This window comes from Mirounga angustirostris, unplaced genomic scaffold (assembly GCF_029215605.1).
Source record: "Mirounga angustirostris isolate CCGP_5_RB_7025 unplaced genomic scaffold, mMirAng1.0.hap1 SCAF_1, whole genome shotgun sequence".
Lineage (NCBI taxonomy): Eukaryota > Metazoa > Chordata > Mammalia > Carnivora > Phocidae > Mirounga > Mirounga angustirostris.
The window spans coordinates 193,195,380-193,220,247 of NW_026991709.1; the positions used below are offsets into that span (position 1 = coordinate 193,195,380).

The 24,868-nt window shown below is 40.7% G+C and overlaps 1 protein-coding gene across 1 annotated transcript in view; it reads right to left on the bottom strand.

Moving 5' to 3' along the window:
- Window positions 1-445: 445 nt before the first annotated feature.
- Window positions 446-24,868, bottom strand: part of CACNA2D3 (calcium voltage-gated channel auxiliary subunit alpha2delta 3) — an 858,477-nt gene continuing 834,054 nt past the window's right edge. Inside the window, exons 36-38 of the mRNA XM_064595053.1 lie at window positions 3,380-3,492; window positions 3,077-3,159; window positions 446-860 (exon numbers count right to left, since the gene is read on the bottom strand). Of these exons, the coding sequence (XP_064451123.1) occupies window positions 768-860; window positions 3,077-3,159; window positions 3,380-3,492 (289 nt within the window). The 3' untranslated portion in view covers window positions 446-767. The remainder of the gene's footprint in view (window positions 861-3,076; window positions 3,160-3,379; window positions 3,493-24,868) is intronic.

Consider the following 24,868-nt stretch of genomic DNA (forward strand, 5'->3'; position numbering starts at 1 on the left):
TCTCAGGACCCTGGGACCATGCCCTGAGCTGAAGGCAGATGCTTAAAGACTGAGCCACCCAGGTGCCCCTAGTCATTGTTCTTTTCCTCTGTCAAGTCTTTTCAGAATGAATTCCTAGGATTTACAGCTTTATTTCTACTCCCAACACTCGAGTATTATGGGGGCTTGTGTTCTCATCCAAATTATGATTTCTATTGAAGCTTAGTTCAAAAAAATTCAGGGTTCTTTGTCATAAACTCTTCCCATGCAGATGATATTTTGGTTTACTTCTGTAAATATTTTTATAACTGAGAGTGAAGCACCTAAACAATTGTGAAATATTTGTCTAGAATCTGCTTTAGAACGAAGTCTCTGCCAACAATCCTCCTTTCCCGGTATCTGGAATGGGTGACTTTTCCATGCAATATTCAGTCTGTAGTCTCAGAAATAAAGCAAAAATCAAAAGATGATGATTTTAATATACTTTATTTAAAAAGTACACAGTTTTAAATTGGTTTCAATGGGTTTCAAGCAGAAGGGACACTGCTCACTCGCAGTCCCATTTCTGATGAAGAGTGATTATCATGTAGCAAACTCACATTTGCATGACTGGCAAAGTAAAAAGATAACTTTTTTTGTCAACATATCTTTAAGAGTTTATATCACGCACAGTTTAAAATCATGAGATGCTGATGGTTGGACTACATTTCATGTCTCCTATGTCGCACCATATTTTGGTTCACAGTTTATCCATAATTTAGCATGCCAAGAGAACATTTCAGTCAGTGTCACCTTGAGAAGAGCATCAAGAGCAGAGGGAAGAGGATAAGGACCATCTTGGCCTGCAGACTGGGCGCACCTCCACACTCCCTTGCATTCTCCTACAGGGGAAGACAGGAGCTGTTAGAACCAGATAGATCCCAAGATGCCTTCAACCTTCCGAGCTGTATCAAGTCCCCAGACCTCCCCCTACACCCTCCAATGTAGGAATCAAGTCTTTTGGAACCTAGATAGTGCAAGGAAATGGACTTGTCTAAATTTTATCAAGTTTGTGATGAGTATCTCTGATTTCAATTGTCAGCGCATAAAATGTTCCAAACTACTCTGTGCATACTATTACGCAGAATACTCAAGAGGCCAAGGGCTGTTGGTGGAGATGTCTGTTGTGATCGAATAAGAACAGCAGAATATTGGCCTTCTAATGTTTTCCTGTCAGAATGTAAGTAAAAGTTGACATCTAAGGGTTCTGATCATTACAGAAACAGTTATAGAAGGCTTTGTGTGTGTCTTCTTTCTTTTCGTTTGGGGAAAGGAGGGCTTTGTTTTATAAAAATGAGATCGTATTATGTAATCCTTTCTGCAGTGTGCTTTTTATCCACTGGTTGATGGAAATTCTTCCAGCTCCATTTTTCTAGCTCTACTGTATTATCTCCCACTCCTCCTGCTTGTGTTCCCTCTCTCACCGTGTCTCTCTCTGTCAAATAAATAAAATCTTTAAAAAATAAATAAATAAAATTATCTTTTTCCATAAAAAAATTTATAATTTGTATATAAAGAAATTCTGTTTTTCATCCATAGCTGTATGGTCTTGATAGAAAGATTTCTCCAATCCCTAAAATTTCTTGTGAGACTATTATTTTACCATTTAAATCGAATCTATATTTTCCCCTTTGAATTGAACCTTTGTCATATCTAAGAATTTCTATGCTGTCCTACTGACCTCATCTTACTAGATCTAGAAACATACAGAAAGAAATACTAATTTTTTGAATGTTGATCTTATATCTATCTACCAAAGTAAATTATCTTATTAACTCCAAAAGATTTTTACTCTAGTGACTTTAGTTGTCTACATAGGCATTCTGTTTTTTTTTTTTAAAGATTTTATTTATTTATTTGAGACAGAGAGAATGAGAGAGAGAGAGCACATGGGAGGGGGGAGGGTCAGAGGCAGAAGCAGGCTCCCTGCCGAGCAGGGAGCCCTATGCGGGACTCGATCCAGGGACTCCAGGATCATGACCTGAGCTGAAGGCAGTCGCTTAGCCAACTGAGCCACCCAGGCGCCCAGGCATTCTGGTTTTAATTGAAGCGATTTTAGTGTTTGGGTACTATTACTTGTATTTGAATTTTACACAAAGATTTTTTTATTTGAATTTTATCATTGAATTTGAGCAAAGATCTTTCCAGCATATATTTGCATAATATGTTGCTACTGAACACTCTTTTGAATATAGAAGCAAACATTCTCGATAAATTCCAAGTTCTTATTGGTACTCTAGTGACTTTAACATCTTCTCTAGGACTTGGAGAGTTTAAGATTAAAATTATTTGCTATTTAAAGGTGGGATTTAAAGTCAGTCAGTTGGCTTTGGTGGCGTTTTTAAAAATAGAGATCTTCCCAGGCTCTCCATAATAATAACTGGTCTAGACAGGCTTTACATTTTTTTGAAGTGGTGTGGAGTTAGTTTTTAAATTTCTGTTATTTTTGCTAGACTAAAAAGGTTTTTTTTGCCTATGGTACTTTGGGGGTATTCTCCTTTCTCAGCGCTAAGTTTAATTTTTTTTCCCGATCCTCACTTCTGGTGTAAATGGAGCGCCTTTATAGTTTTGCCTTCAGGTGGTGAGGGGGTTTGGAAGCTTATCATTCCACCTGCATAAACTGTGACTCTGGATCTGACACCAGTATTGCCACTTCTGCTTTCCATGGACTTCTTGCAAATAAAAGGCTGTCGAAAAGTCAGCAGGGGAACATGATTTGAACTACAATTTGAAATAAGTAAACCAAGATGGTCAGAGCCACAGTGTATATAATAGCATAAAGTAATTACACGGCAGCACAGCCATAATAGGGAAGGAAGAGAGTAAAGAAGCTTTAAACTATATACAGAGATGGAATAAGACCATGAAGCACAGACGGAACGTGAAGGCGTTGAGGGGCTAAAGTAGAGTGCCGCTAGCCTTCCACTGCTTCCACTGATCTGCCTGCAAGGGATTGTTTCCTCACCAGTAAACTTCTTTGCTACAGTTCCTTGACCATTATGAGACTCTCACAGTGAATCTGGTGGAAAAAGAGAACAAGAAGGGTTCGCAGACTTACCTCAGGATGGAAGCCATGACAAGACTCCGGACGCCTTCTGATCTTCTGCGCCTTTAAACGTTCACACTTAAGGGATTCGTTATGTTGACTGTAGTTAAGGCATATTGCCCAGATGTCACTTTCCCTTACTCTGCATGTTGGAGGTCAAACCTTGGCACTGAACTCCCTTAAATACTTTTCTCTCTCCAGTTGTGGAAAGGCTGTCATTTCCCCCTCTGTAGTATTTCTCCCCTAGGTTTCCTTACTGTCCATCCCCCTCACCAGCTTCAGCAGCAGTGGCTGGACCCACGCACGAAAGGATATACCTGATTTCAATGGGCGCCATGGTAATGGGGGTCACAGACTCACACAGGCAGCTGCTGTCCACCACCACCATGAACAGATTGCTGCTTGGAATTTGCTGGATGACAAAGGACCTGTTGGAACATGAAGCACAGAGACAGTGAGTGGTTGTTTACCATCTGTCAAGTCAAGAATCCTGAGGAAAACTTCTCCCCTGGGGAGTTAACTCCTCTAATATTTTGGAAAACAGTTCTCAGAGACTGCCTTACTACTGAACTTGCCTCCTCCGTGAGGCTCTTCAATTTTAAATACCAAGCTTCACTAAAAAGACAACAGTTAAAACCTATGCCTGCAGCTACACATAGCTCCTAAAACTCACCTTGGGAAGACTGGAATGTCACGTGCACAAAACAGGAGAGTCAGGTTGGCTAAATCAACCCAATTTCCAAGGTGATGGGGTCAGGCTTTTCCAAGCCTTGCTTCCTTCTCCCAGATTACATTCAATGTTCTTGGTCTCTCTCCCCAGAATGATGCAGTGAATTTCCTAGACCCTTCCCTGGACTGCTTCGCACAATTTCTGCCCGTAATAGAGGTACAATGTTTGCATGAGATTAACGCGGGTCGTTTGGGAGTTCCACAATGTTGAGGCCGTGCATGCTAGCGCTCAGGCTATGCGGCCGCGCTGACATCCAGGTCCAACAGGACAGCTAGTCCAACGGAAAGTAAGCCTATTGGCACCTGCTCGCTCATCACCCGACACAGTGAAATGACAAAGTAACACCACTGTCAAAACACTCTTAGAGCAAGAAATACCACTGATTCTTTGGAGGAACAAATTAGAGAACAAAATCCCACATTCTTCCAGTTGCTTAGCCCCAAGTCTAGAATCCCTGTCATATAATAAAATTTTTCATGATATTTCGCTAAATTCTGTTCAGTCGGATGAGGTAGACTGTAACTTAACAAAGCAGTCAATTTCTCTGTAAGTTTTACCTTCATTCATCTTTCTCTCAACAAATTTGTTCTATTCTCTGAAGTGGATCACCACAACTTACTGAAATCATGCAATGAGAAGAATCCTTCTGTTTTGTGGGAAATTATAAAGAGGAGAAAGGACGACCTTTTTATTTTTACCTTTTAATGCCTCTTATGTTGAATTATCCAAAAATGGCTCAAAGATTATAACACAACTTGTTTCTTGTCTACAAATGCTGGATGCCTATTCATCTAATATTCTGCAATTATGTTTGTGTGTGTGTGTTTTTTTTAATCCATAGCAGGGAACAGGCATGCCTTTGCTCAGAGATGCTTCCTTAATGCCATCCATACTCTGGAACATGGACTCCGCCCTCCCACCCTTCTCCATAACTCTACTTGGCTTGAGGAAAAAAATTCAACCTTGCTGTCTCACTTAGACTTTAAAATTGTTGGCTTTACCCTCCCCCTTTTAGCACTAGGTACCTTCTCTCCTCTGCAAAGACATTGCTCTAGTAGGGGGCCTCTTTGAAATGGGTGATGCCTATCAGAATGAAAATAACCTACCTTAGATGGTGCTCATCAGAGAACCAATGATTTCCATGGTGAAGGCAGGTTAACAGAGTCTCAAAGACAAATGCGAAACCAAGATCATACAACTCTTTAAAGAACAAATGATTGACTAGAATATTAAGCCAAATGAATCTACCAGATGGCCAAAAAAAGGAAAAAGAGATGAAAATATGAAATAGAAGCTCCAAAGGGAGAGAGGATATTTTCCAAATGAAGAAAATTTTGACTTTTTTTTTTCACTAAAAGGGTCCATTCATGCACGAGTGAAACTTCAGATCATCAAAGATGCAGACCAATCCTGAAAGTGTCTCTAGAAACAAATTACTTAAAGAAGAATGAGAATGACACAAACTTCTCAATGGGGGACTTAAGATGAAGAAAACAGAGCAACATTTTTCAAGTTCTGAGGGAATGGAAAAAAGGAAATAATAAAAGGTATGTCAGAATCCAGAGGAAAATAGATTCTAACTAACTGGAGATGTAGGTAGAAATTTGTGTTTTAAAATTTAGGGATAATTACTGAAAATAAACCGAAGGATGAAGATCTGATTAATCTAAGAGAGCATGGTAAACAACACACAGGTGCATGCGAGCACACACACATGACTACTGGTATAATATAAAATTATTAGCAATCATGATTAATGTCTGTTGATTAGATTCACATATTAAAAGGCAGAGACTCAAAAAATTAATTTTAAAAAAAGGCAGAGATTCTTAAATTGGGTTTACGAAAACACCAGCATTATCCTTTGCAAGGAGACACTCCTAAAACAGAATGGCAGGAGAGGACAAAAAGACACCAGAAAAATGCTAAAGACAAAAGAGAGAGACAGGTTTAGTAGTATTCTTCTACAAATATTCAGAGGGAGAATCATTAAAATGTAATAAAGAAAACAGTTTGTACTGAAAAATAGTATAGTAGTATAATAAGCTATGATATGAACCTTTATGATCAGTGTATAAACTCATAGAAATGCCACAAGTGAGGGGCGGAGCAAGATGGCGGAGGAGTAGGAGACCTGGGTTTCGTCTCCTCTCAGGAATTCAGCTGGATAGGGATCAAACCATTCTGAACACCTACAAACTCAACGGGAGATTGAAGAAAAGAAGAGCAATGGCTCTCTCATCAGAAAAGCGACCACTTTCTGGAAGGGACCCAACAAGCGGCAGATCCGGGGAGACTCCCCTTCCTCCCCCAGGAGGAGCCGCGCGGGAGTGCACGGCAGGGATCTGCTGGGTTTGGAGACTCCACCCGGGGTCGGGTGCCAGAGATAGAGGCGCGCGGTCGCAGGCCGGGTGAGCACGGAGTGCGGCCGGAGACCGGGGAGACGGGAGGGACTGACGGCTTTTCTCTGGGGGCGCACTGAGGAGCGGGGCCCCGAGTTCTCGGCTCCTCCAGGGCGGAGATTGGGAGGCCGCCATTTTCACTCTCCGCCTCCAAAGCTGCACGGAAAGCTCGCAGGGAACAAAGGCCCCGGAGAGCAAACCCGAGCAGATTACTTAGCCGGGAGGGGGCAAGGGCGGGGCAATTCCGCCTCCGGCAGAGACATTTGGAAACCACGGCAACAGGCCCCTCCCCAGAAGATCAGCGAGAACAGCCAGCCAAGACCAAGTTTACCGATCAATGAGATCGGCAGAACTCCAGCACTAGGGGACTACTGCACATAGAATTCACGGCTTTTTTACCATGATTCTTTAGTCTTTTAAAGTTAATTTTTTTAACTGTCTTTTTGTCTTATTATTTCTTTTTGAATTTTTCTTTCTCCCTTTTTCAACCAACATCTTATCAATCCCTTTTAAAAAAAAAAAAAACATTTTTATTTTTCATTTTTAGAGTCATATTCTATCCCTTCATAGTAGTTACCCATATTTTTGGCTTATATATATAAGTTGTTCTCTCTTTAAAATTTTGAGATAGTTTCTTCTAACAGATTAAAATATACCCTAAATCTCTAGTATATGCTGCTTTCTATTCCCCTGACTGATCACATCCTCTCCCCTTTTTTTTGTCTCTTCTTCTCTTTTCTTTTTTTAAATCCTCTTCTTTCTTTTTTCAAACAACTTCTTATCAATTCCTTTTATAACATTTTTTATAATTTCCATTTTTACAGTCATATTCCATCCCTTCATCATATCAACCCTTATTTTTGTACATATATAAGTCTTTCTTTCTTTAAAATTTTGGGAGGCACTTTCTCCTAAAAGACCAAAATACACCCGAAATCTAGTGTGTGGCACTGATCTATATACCATATAGATCATATTTGATCACATTCTGGTTTTCCTTTTGTTGTTGTTGTTCTGTTTTGTTTGTTTTTGTTTTTATCTTTTTTTTTTTTCTTTTTCTTTTTCCTCTCTTTCCCTTTCTTATCCCACTGCTTCAGGTCTTTTCTGATTTGTTTAGAGTATATTTTCTGGGGACGTGGTTACTCTGCTAGCATTTTGTTCTCTCATTAATCTATTCTCCTCTGCACAAAATGACAAGACGGAAAAAATCACCTCAACAAAAAGAACAAGAGGTAGTACCGACTGCCAGGGACCTACTCAATACGGACATTAGTACGATGTCAGATCTAGAGTTCAGAATCATCACTTTAAAGATACTAGCTGGGCTTGAAAAAAATATGGAAGTTATTAGAGAAACCCTTTCTGGAGAAGTAAAAGAGCTAAAATCCAACCAAGTAGAAATCAAAAGGGCTATTAATGAGGTGCAATAAAAAATGGGGGCGCTAACTGCTAGAATAAATGAGGCAGAAGAGAGAATCAGTAATATACAAGATGAAATGATGGAAAATAAAGAAGCTGAGAAAAAGAGAGATAAACAACTACTGGATCACGAGGGCAGAATTCGAGAGATAAGCGATACCATAAGACGAAACAACATTAGAATAATTGGGATCCCAGAAGAAGAAGAAAGAGAGAGAGGGCCAGAAGGTATAATGGAGCAAATTATAGCAGAGAACTTCCCTAATTTGGGGAAAGAAACAGGCATGAAAATCCAGGAAGCACAGAGAACCCCTCTCAAAATCAATAAAAATAGGTCAACTCCCCGACATCTAATACTAAAACTTACGAGTCTCATAGACAAAGAGAAAATCCTGAAAGCAGCTCGGGAGAAGAGATATGTAACCTACAATGGTAGAAACATTAGATTGGCAACAGACCTATCCACAGAGACCTGGCAGGCCAGAAAGGACTGGCAGGATATATTCAGAGCACTAAATGAGAAAAATATGCAGCCAAGAATACTCTATCCAGCTAGGCTGTCATTGAAAATTGAAGGAGAGATAAAAAGCTCCAGGACAAACAAAAACTAAAGGAATTTGCAAACACAAAACCAGCCCTACAGGAAATCTTGAAAGGGGTCCTTTAAGCAAAGAGAGAGCCTAAAAGCAACATAGACCAGAAAGGAACACAGACAATATACGGTAACAGTCACCTTACAGGCAATACAATGGCACTAAATTCCTATCTTTCAATAGTTACCCTGAATGTAAATGGGCTAAATGCCCCAATCAAAAGACACAGGCTAACAGACTGGATTAAAAAACAAGACCCATCGATATGCTGTCTACAAGAGACTCATTTTAGAACCAAAGACACCCCCAGATTGAAAGTGAGGGGGTGGAAAACCATTTACCATGCTAATGGACACCAAAAGAAAGCTGGGGTGGCAATCCTTATATCAGACAAAGTAGATTTTAACCCAAAGACTGTAATAAGAGATGAGGAAGGACACTATATCATACTTAAAGGATCTATCCAACAAGAAGATCTAACAATTGTAAATATCTATGCCCCTAACAAGGGAGCAGCCAATTATATAAGGCAATTAATAACAAAAGCAAAGAAACACATCGACAACAATACAATAATAGTGGGGGACTTTAACATCCCCCTCACTGAAATGGACAGATCGTCTAAGCAAAAGATCAACAAGGAAATAAAGACTTTAAATGACACACTGGACCAAATGGACTTCACAGACATATTCAGAACATTCCACCCCAAAGCAACGGAATACACATTCTTCTCTAGTGCCCATGGAACATTCTCCAGAATAGATCACATCCTAGGTCATAAATCAGGTCTCAACCGGTACCAAAAGATTGGTATCATTCCCTGCCTATTTTCAGACCACAATGCTTTGAAACTAGAACTCAATCACAAGAGGAAAGTCGGAAAGAACTCAAATACATGGAGGCTAAAGAGCATCCTACTGAAGAATGAATGGGTCAACCAGGAAATTAAAGAAGAATTAAAAAAATACATAGAAACCAGTGAAAATGAAAACACAAAAAAATCTTTGGGATGCAGCAAAGGCAGTCCTGAGAGGAAAGTATATAGCAATACAAGCCTTTCTCAAGAAACAAGAAGGGTCTCAAGTACACAACCTAACCCTACACCTAAAGGAGCTGGAGAAAGAACAGCAAATAAAGCCTAAACCCAGCAGGAGAAGAGAAATCATAAAGATCAGAGCAGAAATCAATGAAATAGAAACTAAAAGAACAGTAGAACAGATCAACGAAACTAGGAGCTGGTTCTTTGAAAGAATTAACAAGATTGATAAACCCCTGGCCAGACTTATCAAAAAGAGAAGAGAAATGACCCAAATCAACAAAATCATGAATGAAAGAGGAGAGATCACAACCAACACCAAAGAAATACAAACAATTATAAGAACATATTATGAGCAACTCTATGCCAGCAAGTTAGATAACCTGGAAGAGATGGATGCATTCCTAGAGATGTATCAACTACCAAAACTGAACCAGGATGAAATAGAAAACCTGAACAGACCTATAACCACTAAGGAAATTGAAGCAGTCATCAAAAATCTCCCAAAAAACAAAAGCCCAGGGCCAGATGGCTTCCCAAGGGAATTCTACCAAACCTTTCAAGAAGAATTAATACCTATTCTTCTGAAACTGTTCCAAAAAATAGAAACGGAAGGAAAACTTCCAAACTCATTTTATGAGGCCAGCATTACCTTGATCCCAAAACCAGACAAAGACCCCAACAAAAAGGAGAATTACAGACCAATATCCCTGATGAACATGGATGCAAAAATTCTCACCAAAATACTAGCCAATAGGATCCAACAGTACATTAAAAGGATTATTCACCATGACCAAGTGGGATTTATCCCTGGGCTGCAAGGTTGGTTCAACATCCGCAAATCAATCAATGTGATACAATACATTAACAAAAGAAAGAACAAGAATCATATGATCCTCTCAATAGATGCAGAAAAAGCTTTTGACAAAGTACAGTATCCTTTCTTGATCAAAACTCTTCAGAGTATAGGGATAGAGGGTACATACCTCAATATCATAAAAGCCATTTATGAAAAACCTACAGCAAATATTATTCTCAATGGGGAAAAACTGAGAGCTTTCCCCCTAAGGTCAGGAACGCGGCAGGGATGTCCACTATCACCACTGCTATTCAACATAGTATTGGAAGTCCTAGCCACAGCAATCAGACAACAAAAAGAAATCAAAGGCATCCAAATTGGCAAAGAAGAAGTCAAACTCTCACTCTTTGCAGATGATAGGATACTTTATTTGGAAAACCCAAAAGACTCCACCCCAAAACTGCTAGAACTCATACAGGAATTCAGTAAAGTGGCAGGATATAAAATCAATGCACAGAAGTCAGTGGCTTTCCTATACACCAACAAGACAGAAGAAAGAGAAATTAAGGAGTCGATCCCATTTACAATTGCACCCAAAACCATAAGATACCTAGGAATAAATCTAACCAAAGAGACAAAGGATCTGTACTCAGAAAACTATAAAATGCTCATGAAAGAAATTGAGGAAGACACAAAGAAATGGAAAAACGTTCCATGCTCATGGATTGGAAGAACAAATATTGTGAAGATGTCAATGCTACCTAGAGCAATCTACACATTCAATGCAATCCCCATCAAAATACCATCCACTTTTTTCAAAGAAATGGAACAAATAATCCTAAAATTTGTATGGAACCAGAAAAGACCCCGCATAGCCAGAGGAATATTGAAAAAGAAAAGCAAAGCCGGCGGCATCACAATTCCGGACTTCAAGCTCTATTACAAAGCTGTCATCATCAAGACGGCATGGTACTGGCACAAAAACAGACACATAGATCAGTGGAACAGAATAGAGAGCCCAGAAATGGACCCTCAACTCTATGGTCAACTCATCTTTGACAAAGCAGGAAAGAATGTCCAATGGAAAAAAGACAGTCTCTTCAACAAATGGTGTTGGGAAAATTGGATAGCCACATGCAGAAGAATGAAACTGGACCATTTCCTTACACCACACACAAAAATAGACTCCAAATGGTTGAAAGACCTCAATGTGAGACAGGAGTCCATCAAAATCCTAAAGGAGAACACAGGCAGCAACCTCTTTGACCTCAGCCGAAGCAACTTCTTCCTAGAAACATCGCCAAAGGCAAGGGAAGCAAGGGCAAAAATGAACTATTGGGACTTCATCAAGATAAAAAGCTTTTGCAAAGCAAAGGAAACAGTCAACAAAACCAAAAGACAACCGACAGAATGGGAGAAGATATTTGCAAATGACATATCAGATAAAGGGCTAGTATCCAAAATCTATAAAGAACTCATCAAACTCAACACCCAAAGAACAAAGAATCCAATCAAGAAATGGGCAGAAGACATGAACAGACATTTTTCCAAAGAAGATATCCAAATGGCCAACAGACACATGAAAAAGTGCTCAATATCGCTCAGCATCAGGGAAATCCAAATCAAAACCTCAATGAGATACCACCTCACACCAGTCAGAATGGCTAAAATTAACAAGTCAGGAAATGACAGATGTTGGCGGGGATGCGGAGAAAGGGGAACCCTCCTACACTGTTGGTGGGAATGCAAGCTGGTGCAGCCACTCTGGAAAACCGTATGGAGGTTCCTCAAAAAGTTGAAAATAGAGCTACCCTATGATCCAGCAATTGCACTACTGGGTATTTACCCCAAAGATACAAAAGTAGGGATCCGAAGGGGTACGTGCACCCCGATGTTTATAGCAGCAATGTCCACAATAGCCAAACTGTGGAAAGAGCCAAGATGTCCATCGATAGATGAATGGATAAAGAAGTTGTGGTATATATATACAATGGAATATTATGCAGCCATCAAAAGGAATGAGATCTTGCCATTTGCAACGGCGTGGATGGAACTGGAGGGTATTATGTTGAGTGAAATAAGTCAAAAAGAGAAAGACATGTATCATATGACCTCACTGATATGAGGAATTCTTAATCGCAGGAATGAAACTGAGGGTTGTTGGAGTGGGGGGTGGGTTGGGAGGGATGGGGTGACTGGGTGATAGACACTGGGGAGGGTGTGTGCTCTGGTAAGCGCTGTGAATTGTGCAAGACTGTTGAATCTCAGATCTGTACCTCTGAAACAAATAATGCAATATATGTTGAGAAAAAAAAAAAAGAAGAAGAAGAAGAAGAAGAAGGTAGCGGGAGGGGAAGAATGAAGCGGGGGAAATCGGAGGGGGAGACGAACCATGAGAGACGATGGACTCTGAAAAACAAACAGAGTTCTAGAGGGGAGGGGGGTGGGAGGATGGGTTAACCTGGTGGTGGGTATTGAGGAGGGCACATTCTGCATGGAGCACTGGGTGTTATGCACAAACAATGAATCATGGAACACTTCATCTAAAACTAATGATGTAATGTATGGGGATTAACATAAGAATAAAAAATTAAAAAAAAAAAAAAGAAATGCCACAAGTGATTAACACATGATTTATTTAAAAATGGAGTGAAAATTCCTCATATCTAAACAATAGAAAATATAAACTATTTTCAAACACGGGGAACTGCAACACATTCCAAAGAGCAGAAAGCATCAATGACATGTTCTTTTAGGGTAGGGTACAATTAGAAATTAATAGGAAAAAATATATGAACAGTGGAAATTAAAAATTAAAAAAAAAAAAAAACCACATTCAAGTAATCCTTGACAATTTAAGAACAGCCCAGACTCAAATCTGTGCAGTATGACCTTAAATATGTTTATTGGGGAAAAACAGTTTGCCAATAAATGAACTAAGTTTTTGGATGGAGAAGCTGGAAAAAATAAGAACACATGCCTGCACCTGTGCCCCTACCCTTGGTCTTCCCTCTGGTACCCTGGGTTGTGTACTGATCGCTCTCTCCACCAGCTCTCAGGCTTCTCCAATGATGGGGCTGATGGAAGGGACGAGAGATGACCATTGCATAGTTCCCCTCAGTTCACAAACATGCTGTCACATCTCCCACCTTGGGAAAAAGAAAACTCTCCCTTGACCTCACCTCCAGCTAGTGCCCTATTTCTCCGTCTTCTTTCATAGCATGACTCTTAAAAAGAATTCTCCACAGTCTGTCCACTTCCCCGCACCCCTCCTTTCACAAACCCACCACAATTCTTCTGTATTCCTTTCCACTTCGCTGAATCAGTCCTGTCAAGGACCCAGTGACCTGACTACCTTTCTTCTAGCCTGGGCCTCTGCTCCGTCCTTACTTGCTTCCTGTCCACCCTTCACCCCAGACTGCCGTTTCCATGGGAGGAAGGCTGCATCTGTCTGCCCCAGTAATCTGTTACAACACCAGCACCTAGAGCTGTGCCTGGGACTGAGCAGATTCTCTGCAAATATTTGTTGACTCAGTGACGAAAGGAATTTATAAAGATAAAAGCAGAAGAATAAATGCAAATAAAACTGTGAAGATAATTGAAAGAACCAAGCTCTGGTTTAAAAGAACATTGACATAAATCAGCCTTTGGCACAAAAGAAAGAAGTTACAAAGTCACATTAAAACCCAAAAGATCCAGAGGCATTTAAGCATTTTAAGTGACTATTATGTATACCATGGCAAGCAATTTGAAAAGTTAGAGCAAACACACCTTTGGGGATAAAGTATAAATTATCAACATTTGGCCAAGCTGTAAAAACACAAGGAGACCAACTGCTGTGAAAAAAAACCTGAAATGCTCATTGAGAATCTACCCGCAAGTGAATACGACCAAGTCACCCAAAGAACAGATATCAGTGTGTTCATTGAAAACCCACGTGAACCCACTGACCAACTACTAGAATAAAGAAGTCAGCAAGCTGACCAGTTACATAATCAGCATATCAAACCACAGCCTCTCCCTGGACACAGGCAATAACCAATGAAAAAAAATATTTATGAAATAAAGAACCACTGAGTATCAATAATGACTATGAAATGCCTAAGAATCTTTTTTTTTTTAAGATTTTATTTATTTTTTGACAGAGAGAGACACAGCGAGAGAGGGAACACAAGCAGGGGGAGTGGGAGAGGGAGAAGCAGGCTTCCCACGGAGCAGGGAGCCTGATGCGGGGCTCGATCCCAGGACCCCAGGACCATGACCTGAGCCGAAGGCAGATGCTTAACGACTGAGCCACCCAGGCACCCTCTAAATATTTTTTTAAGATTTTATTTATTCATTTGAGACAGAGAGATACAGAGAGAGAGAGACTGAGCAGGGAGAGCAGCAAAAGGAGAGGGAGAGCCGGGAGCCCGATGCAGGGCTCGATCCCAGGACCCTGGGATCATGACCTGAGCCGAAGGCAGATGCTTAACGACTGAGCCACCCAGGCGCCCCAAATAAATCTAGTAAAAGACTTCTATATGAAGAAAATGACCAAACTTTACTGAACATAAAGAGACAAACTAAGAATTGGGGGGGAGTACAATGGTGGTGGAAAGGAGCACTTGTATACGAAAGATGTCATTTCTCTTTCAATGGACCGTTTAATTCAAGCAAAGGAATTCAAAGGGATTCTTATTGGGATTTTTGATGGAATTTGAGGTATTGATCCGAAGATTCATTCAGAAGAGTAAATATAAAGAATAATCTGGACAGGGGCGCCTGGGTGGCTCAGTTGGTTAAGCAACTGCCTTCGGCTCATGTCATGATCCTGGAGTCCCGGGATCGAGTCCTGCATCGGGCTCCTTGCTCGGCAGGGAGTCTGCTTCTCCCTCTGACCCTCCTCCCTCTCATGCTCTCTGTCTCTCATTCTCTCTCTCTCAAATAAATAAATAAAATCTTTAAAAAAAAAAAAAGAATAGTCTGGACAATTGCATAGCTTGAGTTTTAGGTAAAGGGAAGCAAAACCAAGGCATGTGACCTCACTTGTATCAAAATCCACAAGAGGACTTATAGAAGAGGAAACACGGATGGACACCTGACACATTAAAAGGAGCTCAATCTCACTAAAAGTTAGAGAAAATATACATTAAAATGAGACTAAAGTAATGAAATGCACTTTTTAGTAGCAGATTGGCCAAAATTTAATCTATGCTAACATCAAATGATGGCATCTGAAGAAGTAAACATCATTCTACACTGCTGGTGGGAAAGTGAATAAAACCACGATGAGAACAATCTGTTATTATTACAGTGGAAATCATAGCGATCCTATTTTTTCAGTAGTTTTACTTCTCAGTAAGATACATGGCTGCTCAGGAACCTTAGAAGTCATGTGTAATGATGCTCTTGGTAACATTGTTCATTGAGAAGGGAGAAAAAAGGAAACCCACCTCAAAGTCCATCAACAGAGGAAGGATTAAGTAAGCAACAGTGTGTCCATTCTGTGGTCTACTTGGCACCAGATGAAAGGGGGAAGGAGACTGTTTATTGCTGTGAAAGAATACCCTAGGGATCCGTGCGTGGCTCAGTCAGTTAAGCGCCTGCCTTTGGCTCGGGTCATGATCCCAGGGTCCTGGGATCGAGTCCCGCATTGGGCTCAGTGGGGAGTCTGCTTCTCCATCTGCCCCTCCCCTCGTGTTCTCTCTCTCAAATAAATAGATTAACAAATAATTTAAAAAAAAAAAGAAAGAATACCCCAAACACAGTAAGTGGGAAAACAATGTTGCAAAACTATAATAAAGTATGAATATTTAAGAATATTTAGAAATATTCATCAAAGAATATTTAATTCTGCTACGGAGAACAAGAAAAATAAGTGGGATGGATAAGGTGTATCATATGTGTTAGGGATAGCAAATCAGTAAGCAATCCATGCATGACTCACGTTAGTCACAGTAAGAATAAGTGGACTAAACAAGTAGGACCACATGTGAGTTGAAAGCAACAAAAAACAGAACGTATGAAGGGTCTTCTTAGCAATAAGAAGAAATGAAAGTACCAAATGAAATGAAATATTTATAAGGTAAAAGACTATGTATGTCATCTCCAGATTGAGAGCTCTCACTTACATCATCCTTAAATCAACCCACTAGCAACTCCTCCTATTCTCTGCCTGAGACACGCAGAAAACGTCATGGCTGCCCAGCAGGTGGGAGGCAAGCTACAAACTTGCTCTCTCACCCGTGAAGCAAGCAGGTATTGGCCCAAGGCACCTTCTGTCTGCTAAGCCCCCAACCTCACCCTCAAGTCTGTTCCTTCTACCACGTCATCCGGAGGAAAGACAGCCAGGGAGCAGACCAGGGGAGGGGAGGAAGGGAGGAAACTGACTGGGGGACGAGGGGTGATTGTCAAAAGAAATGAAGTGAATCCGTAACATTGAAGTTCTTTAGAAGGAGAACGTGTTCCAGTATTCTTCAAACATTTATAAAATGGGGTGTGATGCTAAGGGCCGAGTACTGACTTTCTCCTTCTGCAAAAGAGAAAACTGGGACTCAGAGAGGGTAAGCAAACTCATATATATAAGTTATATGGATGAGACAACGCTTGTGCCCATTTTAGAGATGGGGGAACAAGAGGCTGGGTGACTTCCTGGAGTAACAGGGGCAGATGGCAAGCCTCTGAGGCCCAGCCCCTTTTGGGTCTATCACGGGGGGCAGCAGACGTGCTGTCTTGTATGGGAATTATTAGTGCTCAAATTCCTTGGGGGCAGACCCAGAGTGATTCCTCGCTTAAGGACAAGGGCAAGATATTATTTTTAACACATTTCTTCTCTTAGTAGAAGGCTCCCCAAGTGTTCTCAAGGAAGCCCCCCAGCAAACTTCTCTTTTCCCCCCAAATCCTAGGAGATGAAAAGCCTTGCACGCAGCTATCCTGAAACAGAGGAAAACAACCCCCTACAAAGGATTTGCCAGCGGAAAGATTAACTGCTTTTCCATATTTTAAAGACTTACTGTCTGCTTATTAACATGGTGCTTCGGAGGGGTCTGGGCAATGTTAGCTGTACATTTATGTGCACAACGTGTATTTATGGCCCAGGGTGCAGGGTTGAACTTCATAAAACACACCTCCATCCAGCTGGGCCCAGCAGCCAGACTGACATCATTGTGCAGAGGAACCAGGGCCTGGGTTTGCCTGGGGGCCAAAAAAGGCAGCAGGGAAATGCCTCAACACAGAATCACAGTGGCGGTTTCTAAGCGGGGATAGGTCAAAATGCGTGAAATAAATTAGGTCCTCCAGGGAAAGAGGAGGGAAGAGGGAGGCAATTTTGATGTGTCCATTGCCGGAACTGAAATAACCCAGTCCTCCCTTTTCCACTGGATCTAGACTGAGAAAGCCAAGGCGGGGGGGGGGGGGGCATGATGTGATTTCAAGACAGCCTCCCTTGACAAGAGAGACTATTAGTTGCACGCTCGCTATCCACGAAGAGGGGCTTTGCTGACCAGACGAGGGAAACGATCATGCCGCTTCCTGGACAAACACGCGTGATGGGAAGGACTCAGGGATAAGATACCCAGAGGTCCCGCGATGAACATTTGGAGAACTTGGTTGGCTTGTCTTTTATTAATTGGGTACAAAATGGTGGCTTGACAAATAATCGGGGCAGGATGGACTCTAAAAAACACTTTGAAGTCTTCCACACTTTATAGATTTTTGCCATTTATAAAATTCCCAGATTTCATCCTAACATAAAATAAAAGACAATGAGTAAGTCACAGGGGATTTGAATTCAGCATGGATCCTGTCCTCTTGTAGTGCTATTCTCCAGCGGGGCTGGGTACGGAACTGTGGCTCTCCAGTGGGATCTTACTCTCTTTAGGGATAGGAAGACTCTTCTATATTTTGGGGGTGCCTGAAGAAGGGATGTATAAAATGGGGTGTGATGCTAAGGGCCGAGTAGAATCACCCAGGGAGCTTCTTGTTTTGTTTTTTTTTCAACTGATGTCTGGGCCACACATAAAACAAATTATATTAGAATCCTGGATGTAGGGCCAAGGCATGTGTATTTTTTTAAGCTACTCAAGTGACTCCACTGTGCTGCCAAGGCTGAGACCCTCTGATCGAAAGGAGCGCTCCTCAAACCTACGCTTACAGATGACCTGAGGATCTTGCTGAAATGCAGATTCTGTTCAGTGGCTCTAGAGCGGGGTCAATGATTCTGCCTTTCTCATCTGCTCCCAGGTAGTGCTGATGCTGCTCGCTCAGGGCCCAGCAAGGCTCTGAGTGTTGTAGCCACCTCGTCCCCACCCTTAGTGAACATCATCTGAGTTCTAAAAGACCTGCTGAATGTTGCCTTCTCCATAGAGAGCTGTCTCTCTTAGGGAAGAATGTACGCCATGTTCCCACGACATACTGTAGGCAACTGCACCATCCACGTAAGCACATACACTTCTATATGTACGTGGAACGAGATGCTCAGAGCCATGTTACTACCCTTGTACCACTAACTGGAAAAAGATGGAAGGATAGACACTTGCCCCTAGACAACATTTGGAATGGTCTGAAAACTGTAAGCTATGGAACCTGTAGAAAGTTCTCTCTTGGTAACCCAGGGAAATACATGGAAGTTAGCCTCTAGAGCGGCTAAAACTGAGGTTCAAGAGGCCCCTCTGGGTGTCTAATAGGATGCAGAGGACACACACATTAAGAAGCTATGAATAAAAAAAGAAAAAAAAATGTTTTCCAATAGGAGCTCAAATCAAAAGTCACAAAGGCAGATGTTTCAAATTTTAGGAGTTGATTGGCCACCTAATTGTTGCTTCCCCACAGGTCCCTATAAGCTATAGAATAAGCCATTCTAGGGTTGGTGGCAGGAGGGACAGATTTACTCAATAATATAATACCATGAGTAAGCCAGCTAGTGTCTCTTCCTTTCTTCTTTTCCTTCCTTCTCCCCCCCACCCCACCCAAGCTCCTTCCCTTTCTTATCCCCTTCCTTCACCCCTCTAGATAACCAGACAGGGAGCTATCTTATTTTTTAATACTGGTGGTTTTGTCTCCTGTTAGACTTCCGAGAACAAGACACAGACTTTTATTTTGTTTTCTATGCATCGGCTCAGTACTAAAGCTCACTGAGTAATGATGAAAAAAATAGCCAAAGATAAAAATATATAATTCAAAGTAGCACAAGTTCCCTGGCAAATGAGTTGTATAGAATATAGTACAAGGTTTCAGCAGCCCAGAATGGCTAATTCTAAGGACTCCACAAGATCCTTGCTTCTGGTTGATTTCAGAAAAAAGAGGGCCCTGCCCAAGTGCTCTAAAGCAGTTTTCTTTGATATCTAATCTCCCTTCTTTTGATACCAATATCCTACTCTGTTCAGGAGTCCACCCTTCCTCCAGGCAGCCCAGCTGCTTCTGAAGAGCTAGCCTTGCCCAGGCATGTTACCTGAGTCTAAGCTGATGGGTACAATTCCTTCCCTTGAAGAAAGTGACTGGTTCAGAGATGGGCATTGGACCTAAGTTATTCCAGTCAGACTGAAACCCAGAACTCTTATCTCTACTCCCAACACTGGAGAACAAGGAAGCTTTCAGCCTTAGGGGCCACTGGTAGTTTTCCTGTGCTCATGAATGGAAGTGTCTACTGGAAAATGCAAAGAGAAAACCTAAGTCGTGGTGACAAGCCTTTAGGAAACTGGAGTAAGACTTACCTGAAACCTGCCTCTCAACTTTTCACTTTATTGTTTAAGCGTGTTTGAGTGGAGCTTTCTTTAATTCCTTAAATTCCTTGTGATGGTCAACATGTTGCCTGGTCGAACTGTAGCTGGAAAACTTCGGCTTTAGGGAGCTGAGCCCAGAAGCCATCAGCTTGGTTCCCACCAAGTGTACCTCGGATGGCCTGCCAGGAACCAGACTGGTGTAGGCTTCTCCTGCTCCATTCCACTAGTGTAAGAAATGTGCTATGTTTTCACAGTTAAGAGCTGAGATTAAATGGAATAAGCATACTGTCTTTGTTATACTTATTCAAAAATATATACAATGGACACATTATGGCATTCCATTTGTGTCTTGCTGATGAGAGAGCACACAAAAAGCCCAAGGCGTGCTTTGTCTGGAAGGAACAGTGTCCTGTGGTGGCAGTATTTATCATATTGCTGACAGAATGAGTCAAAAAGAGCCATAACAATGCCTTCCACTCCTCAGCCCCACCAAGGATTTGTTGCTGCAGGAAGTCCTTTGGCATTATCAACACAAAGCAGATGGCAAGGAATGGTATGCTGTGTTTGAAATATGGGTGGGAGAGCCCCATAGAATCAAAAGCAAGAGGGACCCAATTTGCTTTTCTCATTCTACAAGAATCTCAAAATCTCAAAAGAGCTAACAACAAGAGCACTTTTCCAACCTTGGTATTTTTTTGTACTAGGGTCTTCAGTAAATCCTCTTAATTATGACAGGAACCATTTTCTTCTAATCCCCTAGAAGAGTAAGGAATTTATTTAATATTTTCCCTGGAACCAGTGTGTTTTTTGTTATAAATACTGAGAGTAAGAGCTAACCTGTATAGAGGGTTTGCCTTGTGCCAAGCATTTTCTCATGCAGTCCCCTTTAATCCTAACACTAGCTCAGAGAGTTACCATCTTCATTGATGCAAGCTTTGAGATGTTAAACAACTTCTCCAACTGCTAAAACCCATCAAGTATCAAAGTATCAAACCTTTGTGTTCACCATTACACTGATCACCAGCATCATCATCCTTAACTACCATCCCAGTCATCAGCATCCACCCCTTACTGAGCACCTACTATATGCAGGGAGTGAAGGTCTTTTACTGAAAACTGCACAACTCCATAAGCCAGGTGATGTTATAGGTACTTGAGGCTTAAGGAACTTAAGTAATTTGGACCCATCTTGATTTAAGACAGCAGAGGTAATAGGTTTCAGAGCCATGGTCTGGATTTAAGCTGTCAGACTTTACAGACTGCCATCTTACCCATCGAATAACAAAATCTCCTGAGGAGAAGTGTTGAGACAGTAGGCATGCCACAATTCACTGATAAACTGAGAGCAGAGACTCTGTCCCATTTCTTCAGGGGCCATTTGAACATTACCTTGGGCTCACAGTTATAGTTTCCCATTTCCTAGCTTTATACTGTCTTCCACTATCCCCATGTGAATCATCACATTCATTTAGCAAAATAGAGAAGCATCATAATGAACCACCAGGAGGCCTGTATAGACTCAAAAGTATAAGGAATTCACTGGGGAATTAAATATGCAATTTTAAGTGATCTGGCAAAGTCAGACTCTGACCATCAATACTTGCTTTCTAAAAGATTGGACATCTGTATTCCTTGAAAAAAACATTTTGTCCAGCATGCAAAGTTAAGGGCAAGAAAAAATTAGGCTAAGTATGGTGCCACTTTGCATAGTAAAAAAAGAGAGAGAGAGAGAGAGACTGGAAGGAAATATAGCACTATTTAAATATTTCTCCTTACCCCCAGTTTACAGATGAGGAAACTAGGTAACTTCCCAGAGGTTATTAGGCTAATCCAGATGTGGAGCTGTGATTCATATCCAGGCCACCTGGCTTTAGAGTTTAAGTGTGTAACTTCTCTGCTTCAGTTCTAAGTGGTGAGATTGAATGTGATTTTACTTTTTTCTTCATATATTTCTCTATTGTTCAGTTTTCTACAATGAGTAGGAATTGCATTTTTTAATTAATTAATTTATTTATTTAAGAGAGAGGAAGAACACAGAAGGAGAGTGAGAGGAAGAAGCAGACTCCCTGCTGAGCAGAGAGCCTGACACGGGGCTCCATCCTAGGACCCTGAGATCACGACCTGAGCCAAAGGCAGACACCTAACCGACTGAGCCACACAGGCACCCCAGGAATTGCATTTTAATAAGAACCAAGAACCATGGAATAATAACTTTCTATGTTTTAGACTATAGACAACACATATTTAGAAAACTAAATCTCAGTGATCAGCATTTTGCTTTATAATCTCACTTGCTAACTACTAGAAATAATAAAATCAGAGTGATATTTCTCCCAAATCATTGATTGAAAGAACGTGGAAATACTTTCTTAGTTTAGTAGTCTTGCTGTTCTCTTCCATGTGCCCAATGTGACTGTATATCTTTAGGGTGAGTGACTAAGGAAACCTCTCTGAATCCCTCTATCATATCAGCTTTAAAATTGCTTGGTCTACAGGTCAAGATCAATGCATTTTCACTGATTGAAATAAAGGCTGAATCCATGTTTTTCTATTCTGACTCTAAGCTTTCCAAATTCTCTATCTTGTAGCTTTGAATCAGTGTCCCAGGGAGAGAGTCAGAGAAATTACGAAGTATGCTATATTTTCTGATCTAACTTCTGAAGCCACTCTTTCTAATAATTCCCATGCCTATTCAACAGTCTCTTATCACAAAATGGCAAGATTTTTCATTTTGAAGAGTATAAGTACTGAGGTGGAGACCTACAGCCATTGGGAAATTTCAAGAAAGACAGATGTGTTCCAGAAACACTGTATGAAAAGCAATGTTCTCAATTTTAAACATTGGTGTTCACACAAATTTTTGTGATGATTGGTGATATATTCCAACACAGAGGGGGAAAAAAATTCTCCTAGAACAAAAATCAGAACTAATTTCCCATGTCCACACAGAGAATAGCAATATGGAATAGAGGGGAGGAATAAAATGGAGGAGGTGGGAGATAATAGAAAGCTGATTGGTTCAAAAGTCAGTGGAGTTGAATCAAGTTCCCCATGTGAAACTAATAGGCAAACCATATATTTGTCACCTATTGTCCCCTTCCTTCTCTCAGCCTTAGTTTTCCTATCTCAGAAGTAATTTCCCTTCCCAAACTAACATTCTAAAATCACATCATTTGATACATGTCTTTCTCTGATTGAGTAAGACTGTTGAATCACAGACCTGTACCTCTGAAACAAATAATACATTATATGTTAAAAAAAAAAAAAAAAAGAAGAAGAAGATAGCAGGAAGGGAAGAATGAAGGGCAGGAATCGGAGGGGGAGACAAACTATGAGAGAGTATGGACTCTGAGAAACAAACTGAGGGTTCTAGAGGGGAGGGGGTGGGGGGATGGGTTAGCCTGGTGATGGGTATTAAAGAGGGCATGTACTGAATGGAGCACTGGGTGTTATATGCAAACAATGAATCATGGAACACTACATCAAAAACTAATGATGTAATGTATGGTGATTAACATAATATAATAAAAAAAGAAATATGTAGGAAGGAAATAAAGGAAAAGTGTCATGCAGAAAAAAAATAAATAAATAAATAAAATGACATCATTGTTTCCACCTTATACAAAACTAATTTCTCCAGCCTGAGATAACAGACTTAGGTCATTTGTAACCACCATCTTCTTTCTCCTTTAGCTTCTTCCACTGCCAACTCTAAAGGGAAGATTTTTCTTTTCTTTTTTTTTTTTTTTTTTTTTTTTAAAGATTTTTTATTTATTTATTTGACAGAGAGAGACACAGCGAGAGAGGGAACACAAGCAGGGGGAGTGGGAGAGGGAGAAGCAGGCTCCCCGCAGAGCAGGGAGCCCGATGCGGGACTCAATCCCAGGACTCTGGGATCATGACCTGAGCTGAAAGCAGTCGCTTAACCAACTGAGCCACCCAGGCGCCCGGGAAGATTTTTCTTATAAAAAGGAAAAAGAGTTGTTTAGACTCAAAAAGTTAACATTTAAAAGTTCTTTTTAAAAAGATTTTATTTATGAGAGAGAGAGAGCAGAGGAAGAGAGACAAGCAGACTCAATGCTGAGTGTGGAGCCCGATGTGGGGCCCTATCCCAGGACCCCAAGATCATAACCTGAGCCAAAACCAAGAGCCAGATGCTTAACTGACTGAGCCACCCAGGCACCCCAAAATTTTAAAAATCTGAATGTTTAGTTAACCTAGGGTGACACCTGCATACCATTTTTAACTAGCACGGTCAAATTCTATAGATAACCAAGGCAGCCCTTGAGAAAGCAGTAAACACTATATCCCAGGGCTAGAGGGAAAATGAAAGAGTCACCTAAGAAAGCCTAAAACCATGGCACCAAAAGAGTAAGGTGATCCACTGGTAATGTAAATGCATAGTACAATAAAACAACATTTTCCAGAGGAAGATAACAAAACCCAAGGCATCTATGATGCATGATCCACAATATCCAGTGTGCAAAATTTGCTATACATGTGAAGAAGCAGTAAAATGTAACAAAAAAGTCAAAAGAAAAATTAGTCACTAAATATAAACCAACATACGACACAGGTATTAGACATTGCAGACATGTAGGTAATATTTGAAGGCAGCCCATGAGAAATTGAAGAGGAAAGTTGTAAACATTACTGCAACCATTAGAAATCCAAAAAAGGTATAAATAATAAGGCAGTAGCAGGAAAACTGGAATCATAAAACAATATAAAAGAAGGTAGACTAGAAAAGAGGGGAAAAAACAAACAAACAACAAAGTAGAGGAACAATCAGAAAACAACCAGGAAGATGGCATATTCTAAGCCAAACATATCAATAACTCCACCAAAAATAAATAACCTAAATAAAAAGCTTCTGTGTAGTGAAGGAAACAATCAACAAAACTAAAAGGCAACCTATGGAATGGGAGGAGATATTTGCAAATGACAGATATGATAAAGGGTTAATATCTAAAATATATAAAGAAATAATAAAATGCAACACCCCAAAAATGAATTATCCAATCAAAAATGGGCAGAAGACATGAACAGACATTTCTTTGAAGAAGACATACAGATGGCCAGCAGACACATGAAAAGATGCTCAACATCACTCATCATCAG